The sequence below is a fragment of the Pezoporus flaviventris genome, unplaced genomic scaffold (genome assembly GCF_033815535.1).
Source record: "Pezoporus flaviventris isolate CSIRO_AGI_PZ_B2104156 unplaced genomic scaffold, CSIRO_AGI_Pfla_v1 ptg000052l, whole genome shotgun sequence".
NCBI classification, from domain to species: domain Eukaryota; kingdom Metazoa; phylum Chordata; class Aves; order Psittaciformes; family Psittacidae; genus Pezoporus; species Pezoporus flaviventris.
The window spans coordinates 1,936,341-1,947,524 of NW_026892600.1; the positions used below are offsets into that span (position 1 = coordinate 1,936,341).

Sequence of the window (11,184 nt, forward strand, 5' to 3'; positions counted from 1 at the left end):
TCCTTCAACATTCCAACTCATCGCCCCAGGGCTTGTCAAAGCACCAAGGCCTCAGAGCTCATTCCCAAACTCTTTTTCATGCAAATCTTATCGCCTTCACTCCCCACAGTCAATGACTCAATGTCCAGCTGGAGACTGGTAGTGAGTGGTGTCCCTCAGGGATCGGTGTTGAGACCGGTCTTGTTCAACATCTTTGTTGGTGACATGGACAGTGGGGTTAAGTGCACCCTCAGGAAGTTTGCCGATGACACCAAGCTGCGTGGTTCGGTTGATGCGCTGGAGGGAAGGAATGCCATACAGAGGAACCTTGACATGCTTGTGAGGTGAGCTGATGCCAACCTTATGAAGTTTAACCATGACAAGTGCAAGGTCCTACACCTGGGTCGGAGCAATCCCAGGCACAGCTACAGGTTGGGCACGGAAGAGATTCAGAGCAGCCCTATGGAGAAGGACTTGAGGATGTTGGTCGATGAGAAAATGAACATGAGCCGGCATGAAGATAGGCTCAGAAAGTTGGGGCTGTTCAGCCTGGAGAAGAGAAGGCTGCATGGAGACCTCATAGCAGCCTTCCAGTATCTGAAGGGGGTCTACGAGGATGATGGGGAGGGACTCTTCATTAGGGACTGTAGTGGTAGGACAAGGGGTAACGGGTTAAAACTTAAACAGGGGAAGTTTAGATTGGATATAAGGAGGAAGTTCTTTACTGTGAGGGTGGTGAGGCACTGGAATGGGTTGCCCAAGGAAGTTGTTAATGCTCCATCCCTGGCAGTGTCCAAGGCCAGGTTGGACAGAGCCTTGGGTGACACAGTTTAGTGTGAGGTGTCCCTGCCCATGGCAGGGTGATTGTAACCAGATGATCTTAAGGTCCTTTCCAACCCTAACCATTCTATGATTCTGTGAGCAGGTGAAAGGGGTCTCTGAGCATGGCTCGAATAAATAAGTAAGACAGATATCATGATTCATTATGAATATTTCTCTTGACAACAGTGTTTATACATCTTGACATGTCTACGTCAAACACCTTGTAAATAATTTCTTTTTCTCCATTAATAGTTTAGAGACTTATTAACATACAAAGACTAAGCAAATGGTAGCTACCCCCTCCCCTTTCTCACTGTTAAGTTAGAAGTAAAAGAATTTTCTCTACCATGGTATGAGAGCAAAGTGTGGGTGCAGCTTGACACGATGCTTAATTGGAAGCTGCACCAAGGCACAAGCACATTAACAAGCTGCAGGTTCTGAAAACCAGGCATTACATACCAGTTTCCAGGGCAGCACTGGATGCCACAGCAGTTTGAGCCCCCACAAACCCATTTCTGGGTGCAGAAGCCTTTTGGATGGGCCAGACCCTTACCTTGTAGGCCCCCTTCAGATATTGGAAGGCTGCTATGAGGTCTCCACACAGCCTTTTCTTCTCCAGGCTGAACAGCCTGAACTTTCTCAGCCTGTCTTCATATGGGAGGTGTTCCACCCCCCTTATCATTCTCATGGCCCTCCTCTGGACTTGCTCCAACAGCTCCATGTCCGTTTTATGTTGATGACGCAGCACACCAAGTGGGATCTCACAAGAGCAGAGTAGAGGGGCAGGATCAATTCCTTCCACCTGCTGGTCATGCTTCTTTTGATGCAGCCCAGCGTACAGTTGGCTTTCTGGGCTGCGAGCGCACACTGATGCCGTCTCATGTTCAGTTTCTCATCGACCAACACACCCAAGTCTTCTCTACAGGGCTGCTCTGAGTCTCTTCTCCACCCAACCTGTAGCTGTGCCTGGGATTGCCCCAAACCAGGTGTAGGACCTTGCACTTTGCACTGTTGAACTTCATGATGTTGACCCTGACCCACAAGCTCTCTGTTGGCTCATCACCTGTCAGCAGACAGAGTTCCATACTTTCCAGCTCATCATAGGCATAAATAGATACACCCTCTCCCTGTTTGCCTGGCTTGTCTTTCCTAAGGAGCCTATAACCTTGCATTCCAACACTCCAGTTGTAGGAGCCATCCCACCATGTTTCTGTGATACCACCAATGTCATATCCCTGTAGCTGTGCACACACCTCCAATTCCTCTTGTTCATTCCCTAGGCTACGGGTGTTTGTATAGAGGTATCTGAGCTGAGCTCCAAATAAAGATGACTCATTGGCTGGAGCAGCAGAAGTAGGTCTGCATCACTCCAAGCATTTATTACAGGTGCTGGCATCTGACTGGGTGTGTTGGGATGGATCAAATCCCCCCTCCCCCAACACATCTAGTTTAAAGCTGCCTTAACCAGCCTGGCAAGTCTCCTACCAAAGCAGCTCTTCTTTGTCAGACCAGCTCCACCAGCCTCCAGTAGACCTGGTGTCCCAAATTGAGTCCCCTAACTATGGGACCTCCGTTCTAACCATTTATTAACCTGCCAATTCTGCCTGGACTTTTCAGGGTCCTCCCCTTTGACCTAGAGGATCAATGAAAAAACTATCTGAGCCCCAGAGCCCCTAACCACGTTTCGCAGGGCTCTGTAGTCCTTCTTAATGTTCTCCAGGCTACTGCTGTCTATATAGCCAGCATCCACATGGACCACTAGAAGTGGGTAACAGTCAATAGGACTCATATCTTACCTGTGTAGCACTGCTACTGTCCCTTGGCAAATGCGGTCTTTTTCCGGAATGGTACCATGTGCCCCATTGAAATCTGTTAGCTTTATAAGCCAATAAACTTAAACTTTGGAGGGGTTTTATTTATCTTGCTGAATTCCCAAGCTGCTGCATCTTGTGTCATGCTGTGGAAGGATTGAAGATATTTTCACTTTGTTCTTTTTTTGTTGTTGTTTTTTTTTGTTTTTTTTGTTGTTTTTGTTTTTTTTTTCCCCAGGGGAGTCTCTTTTCCCTTGTTCTAGCAACCTGTTTTATGTAAGTGTACAAAAGTTTTAACAATACCTAGTTAATATTTAAATAAAGTCAGCAGATTTTGGGTTTGTGTGCTCTCACTATGAATGTTTTATGAAGGCAACAGTGGCTTATAGAGACGGCTCTGATTTTTCCTCCAATTTTTCCTTTAAAGAGGTGTCAAAATACCAGCACAATTAAAATGGGCACACTGGCTTCCTAGGTCATTGCATTAACCTTTAAAATCAGGTGATCAAATAAAAAGAACCTTGTTAAATTACAGTCTTTACAGCACCCGTATTTTTTTGCAATTAACAGTTTTAATTAAATAGTGTTTCAATTCTGAAATGGTGTGTGTTGCAAAATTACTGAAAATACCTTTAATCAGATAAATTATGATTGTAATTTCCCAACTTTTATGCAGGATTTGTGTGCACATAAAATTTCTGTGCTCATAATATTTACACGGGTAATTTTGAATGGTGTTGGCTGAATGAAATTTCAGTTCTTAGCTTTACAGGTTTAGTCTATTTCAGCAGTGAGTGACTCAGAAATGCATGTTTACTTGATACCAGGGATTTTACTAATCCAAATACCTGAGCCAAGGAGGGCACAAAATATGTGTGCAAAGCAGTTAGAAATGCTCAAAACTTCTGAGCCAGTCTGCCTTGGCATGATTATCAGTTTCTGATGTGTGTACTGCCTGCTCTAAACTCCTCAAATGCTGGTTATATTTTTGTTGAGTTATGAAGATTTTGTATTATTTTAGTGAACCAGTTGTTCAACTGATAGTTAGGGTTAAATCTGCTTTTGTGGTTTAAGCCCAGCCAGTAACTCAGAACCAAAGAGCCGCTCGTTCACTCCCCCCTTTCTTCCTCCCCCCGCTCCCGGAGAGATGGGGAGGAGAATTGAAAGAATGTAAATCCCACAGGTTGAGATAAGAACAGTCCGGAAGCTAAGGTATAATACAGAACTACTACTGCTACCACCAATAATAATAATGATAAGGGAAATAACAAGGGGAGAGAAGATAAAACTAAAAGGGGAAAAGGCAAAGAAAACAATAAACACAAGTGATGCACAATACAGTTGCTCATCACCTGCTGACTGATACATAGCCTGACCAAGCAATGATCTGAGACTTCTGGGTGACTCCCCCAAGTTTCTATACTGAGCATGACGTTCTGTGGTATGGATTAACGCTTTGTCTAGTTTGGGTCAGGTGTCCTGTCGCTGCTTACTCCCGGCTTCCCCTCCTCACTGGCAAAGCATGAGACTAAGAAAGTCCTTGATCAGAGTAAACATTACTTAGCAACAACTAAAAATATCGGTGTGTTATTAGCACTGTTCTCAGACTAAAGTCGAAACACGGCACTGCACTAGTTAATAATAATGATAATAAATGACTGCTATAGCTGGACCCAGGACAGTATCCACCCCTTATTCCATACCATTCACATCATTACTAGATCCCATATTTTAAAATATAGCATTGCTTTTGTATCATATATATGTACACACTTATACACACACATAAACACACACACAAAGAGAGAGAGATATCATTCCTTAGTCCATGGACCAATCCCTATAAAGGTGCTGAATTCATCGAGTCCATGATGTCAGGCTCCATCTCTTGTAACAGTCTTTCAGAGCAGGAGAGACGGTGTTGGAGAGTTGCCTGCTGATGACACCGTGGAACTTGTGTGGTCACTGCTGAGATTGTCTGGTTTCATCAAAGTTCATTCTTTGTTGGGGTGATGATCAGAGGGAAGTCAGGGTCAGCCACTGGTGACCTAAAGACATCCAGCTGGCGGGCTATAAAGCTGTTATATAGCAGGCAACAGCAAACAATTAAGTTCACTGGCTGTTTTCCCCCAAAATCAAATCCCCTTGAGGTACACATAGGACTTCCGCATCTTCCCGCGTTACCCACCAAGTATATCCGGGTCCCTGAGCAAAAGCTATCCTACGATTGGGTTTACCTTTACCTGAAGCAGGAATAACCCAGACTGTCTTCCCCAACAAATACTTTATGTGCACCACAGGAACTTTATCCCCCTCTACAGTACGTAAAAGTTCTGACTGGGCTGGGCCGGCCCTGTTGGCAGATCCCCTAATGTTTACTAACCAGGTAGCTTTTGGTAAACATCTATCCCAATGTTTGAAAGTCCCACCACCCACTGCTCTCAGTGTAGTTTTTAAGAGGCCATTGTACCTTCACCACCAGGTTCTGCACCCAGGCAGCGATATCTTGCCACAGTCCAGCAGCCCAGATGGGTTTCCCTCTGCTTTGCTAGTTGCTCTGCTTCCATTGCTGCAACCACCCCCACAGGGCATTTGCCACCATCCATGAGTCAGGAGAGAGATACTGGCCATTTTTCTCATTCATCAATGTCCAAGGCCAGTTGGATGGCTTTCACCTCAGCAAAGTGACTCCATTCACCCTTGCCTTCAGCAGTTTTTGCAAATTGTCGTAGGGTCTTCATACAGCTGCCTTCCATCTCCAATGCTTTCCCACAATACAGCAGGACCCATCAGTAAACAAGGCATACTGCTTTTCACTTTCTGACAGTTTATTGTATGGTGGGGCCTCTTCAGCACACATCACCTCCTCCTCTGGTGACATTCCAAAATCTTTGACCTCTGGCCAGTCCATGATGACTTCCAGAATGCCTGGAAGACTGGGATTTCCTATTCAAGCTCATTGTGTAATTAGTGCAGCCCACTTACTCCATGAAGTTTATGGGTTTAAACTTAAACAGAAGTTTAGGTTAGATGTAAGGAAGAAGTTCTTTACTGTGTGGGTGGTGAGGCACTGGAATGGGTTGCCCAAGGAAGTTGAGAATGCTCCATCCGTGGCAGTGTTCAAGGCCAGGATGTATGGAGTCTTGAGTGACATGGTTCAGTGCGAGATGTGCCTGCCCATAGCAGGGGGTTGGAACTAGATGATCTCAAAGTCCTTTCCAACCCTAATTATTCAATGATTCTATGATTCCATGTGTAGAGGAGACCCTTCCTTTGAACATCCAGCCCAGCACGGGCAACCAGGGTGCCAGGAGGAGCTGTGCTTCAGTGCCAATCACTTCCGAAGCAGCTCGAACCCCTTCATAGGCTGCCAGTATCTCTTTCTCAGTTGGGGTATAGCTGGCCTCAGATCCTTTGTATCCCCGACTCCAAAAGCCGAGGGGTCGACCTCGAGTCTCCCCTGGAGCTTTCTGCCAGAGGCTCCAGGTAGGACCGTTCTCCCCAGCTGCAGTGTACAGCACATTTTTTACATCTGGCCCGGTCCGGACTGGTCCAAGGGCTACTGCATGAACTATCTCGCGTTTAATTTGTTCAAAGGCTTGCTGTTTCTCAGGGCCTTATTTGAAATCATTCTTCTTCTGGGTCATGTGATAGAGAGAGCTTCCAATCAGACTGTAATTTGGGATGTGCATTTTCCAGAACCCCACAACACCTAAGAAAGTTTGTGTTTCTTTCTTATTAGTTGGTGGAGGCGTTGCTGTTATCTTGCTGATCACATCTGTGGGGATCTGTCTACGTCCATCTTGCCATTTTATTTCCAAAAATTGAATCTCCTGTGCAGGTCCCTTGACCTTACTTTGTTTTATGGCAAAACTGGCTTTCAGCAGGTTTTGGATTATTTTCCTCCCTTTCTCAAAGACTTCCGCTGTATCACCCCACACGAAAATGTCATCAATGTATTGCAGTTGTTCTGGAGCTTGCCCCTGTTCCAGTGCAGTCTGGATCAGTCCATGGCAGATGGTAGTGCTGTGTTTCCCCTGGGGCAGTCGGCTCTAAGTGTACTGGACGCCCCTCCAAGTAAAAGTGAATTGTGGCCTGCACTCTGTTGCTACAGGAATTGAGAAAAATGCGTTGGCAATATCAAATATCAAAACCAAAATGCGTTGGTCCTGTATACATGTGGCTCTATTTATTAACTGCTTGGTCTGGGGACTAGCAGGCATATTGATTTCCAGTGATGCATGCAAAGGGAATAAATGGTATGTTCCCAAGTTATTAAGACAGAATCCATATTTGCATATGAAAACTGTGTATTTTACTTTCTTTAACTGATAGCCCTATGGCCTGGCTAGTTTCTCAGCTCCTACCTGATCCAGCTTTGAATGGCTGCAGGATTTGAGTATGATCTTTTTATTTCTTTGCATAAACTCTGCTCACAAACCCAGTATATTCGTTGTATTAGGAATGTTCAGAACATACTATTAACCTGTGTTTGAGGAGGAAGGGCTTACAATGAAAGCTTCATTATCAGATTTAGAGCCACATACCATTTTCTATTGACTTGCCTGGTGTACTCAATGCAGCAGCCACGCAAGTTTGAAATTGTGTTTCCTGACTGTAGACCGTGCGTCATGCATCCAGTGCTGATTGCGTGTTAACTTTTAAATGAAACTGCCAAAATAAGTATCGATTTGTCTACCACAAATACCACTCCTTTCTATTTGAAGATAGTAAACCTTTCACTTTTTTCACTGATATGGAGGATGACCTAAAAATAGAACTGTAATGAAGTGCACAAGAAATTGCCATTGTTAAAATGTCCAGGAGTGTGTCTGAGCACAGGGTGACCTGTGCATTCTTTCACATTTTCATGCTTTAGGTTTAGTGGACAAGCTTCTCATCAGTGCTGCCATCGCATTTGTAGGGCTCCACCCATCCTCTTCCATAAAGTTATTATTTGACTTGAAAATAATATCCAGCACTGCAAAGGTAATTCCTTCTTAAGGCCAGGAAGATTTCCATTTATAGCAAAGTAAAGAGCCATTGGATTTTATGTTTGGTGATGTTAAAATTGTCTAAAAGCAATGTAGTTTCAACTGTCAATTCACTTGATAATATTTGAGTATAATGCTGTATCCCATCATAAGCTTTCCAGGTCTTAGCACAGTATTTCTGTTCTTTGATTCTGAAATATTTAGCATCACAGACTGGGGTATGCTCAGAGGGCTACTGTTATGCTAAACAAGGTACAGTTATTTTGTGGTTTCACCAGCTAATTGCATTTAATGTCACGCGGGCTCCTGTACATGCAGCAGCTATGATGCTACTGCCACCTCTGTAACCTTCTGGCAAGCTAAAGCCTGCCTGTTCCTTGCAGCCCACCTGCCACAATATCTCAGATAACTTTTGCCATGATTTAGGGACTCAGCAGCACTTCAGACACCTGGTAGTCACTTTTTGGGAGTGCACTGTCCAGAAATGCTCCTTCCTGCAAATGGGATCGCGGCTGCCTGGCCCCGCACATTGTGGGCCACCCATTAGCTGTGGATAACCACAGATGGTTTTCATCAGGAAGATGACATCTCTGGATAAAGCAGAGGATCATCATCAAGATGTAGCTGTGGATAGTGTAGAAAGGCAAGGTGATTTATGAAAAGTTAAAATATCTTTATTTTAAGGCTTCATCATTGTAAATAAATAACTAGATTAAAAATTCATTTCATGTTTAAAAACTTATTTTTTTTCAAGCTGGCAGACTTGCTCAGCTCTGTTATTAGGCAGATGGGGACTAGTAAAATTGCCTAGGCTTGAAATAATGAAAATTAATTTTTACATTTGGGGATGCTGGGGATCCAGTTCAAGAAAAGCTCACCATGAAGCACATCTCCAGTTGTTCAAATACTTAAATAATCATACAAATAAAGCTGAGCTTAGATGTAGGACTGGGGTTTCAGTCAGCACACAAATGTAGGTGAATTGGTGCTGCTCTAAAAATATGCTTCCAAGCTTGGCTTCTTAATTTATTGGCTCCTGCTCAAAATGGCAAGGCAGGTCAGCATCCTCTGATGCAAGATCCTGTGATGACGTGAGTCTATTACAAATCTGCCAAAAGGAAAGAAGGGAACAAGAAAGATTTTAAACTGCTGAAAGAAATGTGTAGAGCAAATTCTGTTCTTTAAAGACATTTAACTTCTGGGTTACATGTCCAACCTTTTCTCTGCTGGGAATATTACCATGGTGCCTGAACTGGTGGACCAGCTGTTATTGCCAGAGTATTCCTTGTACTGAGAAGCGTGTGTCACAGTCTGACCTCTTGCTGCCAGTACTTGCACCCGGTACTAGTGAGAATAAAAGAGTAAAATATACCAAGGGTTCCTCCCATGACTCAGATGATTTTTTTTTTCTCTTTTTAACTCTTACAGTTAAGGGAATCCCTAAAGAGTTCTTTATATGTACTGAAAGGGGAAAGAAAAAAAAAGAAAGAAAAAAAAACCCTCATGGCTGTACTTGGCTTGTAGCATTTATTTTCTAAGTTCATCGCAGCATTAACAGATCTGTCAGAACAAAGCAAGTGTGTCATATTGGCAGCTGTTACTTATGAGTACTTTTTCTTTATTGCATTTTGTTTTGTAATAATTGAGAAGCTTTTATGTCGAGCTCTGCATAAATGATACTGAGTGGGAGGGTATGGGCATGCTTGCTATTATTCTGTCCCTCATGCATGTCTCATTTTTTCGTCTTTACAGAACCACACACTGAGCCAGCACGCACAGTGAGCCACTGGCACTACAGGACACCTCTGCAGAAGATTTGACGGTGGCACAGTGGGGGGGACCATTTGAATGTTACGTCCAATCAAAGTGTCATTTGCAACCCAGATTTAAAACTGTAATGATTTGGCCATGAGGCGCTGCTATTATAAGCAGCTAGAAATGAATATTAATAGAAGAGATTAAAAGTATTCCATGCTCAGTATTTTTTATTGTCCTCCTTCAGCTAGTGCACTTTAGAGCTTCTGCTTCTGACTGAATTTACAGGATTAGATAAATCTGCTTTGATGATGTTGCCCTTTGTTGCTTCTTGTATTATATTGATAGTTACAGATTAGGTATGATTGTTTTCTTTGTTGTTAACTGCTTTTTAATTGCAATTTTAGGTAACTGTGCATTGTGATGTGATTGCTTGGCTATTGTCTGAATATTTCTTTTTAATTTTTTAATTAAAGACTAATGCTTTGATTGGATTTGCCAGTTCACCAGACAATGATTAAGACTATGTAATGAATATTATTGGTTTCAGTGCAACTGGATGGTCTGTTTTATAAATGTGACTTAATCTGATTGCAATAACTAGTACGGTTCAATAAAGGGAATACATGAGCTTAGTGTTAGAGGTTGTCTGTCAGTGCACGCTGCATCACCATGGCTGCGTCAAGTGGCTAAATCACCAAGTGATCGTTCACCTGACAGCAGAGAGTGTTCTGCACCCAGGAGGAAGGACAATTGAGAGAAAGCAAAAGCCACCTTCCTGTGTCTGGCATTGGGCTCATTTCTGGATGCACCTCCCAGGCTCCTACAGTAGGGTGAGGTGAAGTAAGGTAAGAACAATGTGAAAATATTGGATCAGGCCTTGGGAACCTTGGTAGGAGACTATATTTCACATGCGTGGACTCCTAGGCCCACAGGTATTGTAGCTCTATGTAACTGCCATACATCTGACACTTGAAACTGCTGTCAGCAGCTTAAACCAAGCTAATTAGCAGGCTTTTTTTTTTTTTTTTTTTCTTTAAACATATCATATGGTAATGAGGTAAGTTATATCTAGAGAAACAGTCATTTTAAGGACCGTGGACACCTTTGAAAAGTTAGTGAGATGTTCTCATGATATCTCCTGCTTGAATGCATTATAATCATCATGAAAGATGTTTAGCAGTTGTGACAGCTGAAATGATGTGGTTACCCATTCCCACAATGTACAAGGCTTTGCAAGACTGTGGTGTAGGAACATGCACAGTTAGAGCCTTCTAGAATCGCTGCACTGAACTAAAGCACAACTGGTTGTCATTGTACCATGTCTGGGCTTGAACATTGTCCTGGGTTTAGCAGTAGCAGTCAGTTTTTCTCCTTCTTGGTAGCTGGTGCAGCGTTGTGTTTTGACTTTCAGCCTGGGAACAGTGCTGATAATACTGATGTTTTCAGTTGTTGCTAAGTAATGCTTACCCGGACCAAGGACTTTGTGAGGCTCATGCTCTGCCAGGGAGGAGGGGAAGCCGGGAGGAAGCAGAGACAGGACATCTGACCCGAGCTAGCCAAAGAGGTATTCCATACCACAGCACGTCATGCCCGGGGGGGGGGAACTGGGAGTTACCCGGAAGGACACGGAGTCTTCTAGGTCGGACTCGTTTTCTCGGCAGGTGGGGTCGTATTCTCTTCCCTTGTTATTTTCTCTTATCATTGTTGTCGTTGGTGGTAGCGGTGGTGATTTGTGTTGTACATTGTTTGCTGGACTGCTCTTGTCTCAACCCGTGGGAGTTGCACTCTTTTGATTCTCCTCCCCTCCCTCCCCCGGGGGG

General features: G+C 43.7%; 1 protein-coding gene across 1 annotated transcript in view; it reads left to right on the forward strand.

Moving 5' to 3' along the window:
- Positions 1-9,996, forward strand: part of LOC133277192 (zinc finger protein 423-like) — a 130,694-nt gene extending 120,698 nt beyond the window's left edge. Inside the window, exon 5 of the mRNA XM_061468834.1 lies at positions 9,359-9,996. Within this exon, the coding sequence (XP_061324818.1) occupies positions 9,359-9,388 (30 nt within the window). The 3' untranslated portion in view covers positions 9,389-9,996. The remainder of the gene's footprint in view (positions 1-9,358) is intronic.
- Positions 9,997-11,184: the final 1,188 nt, after the last annotated feature.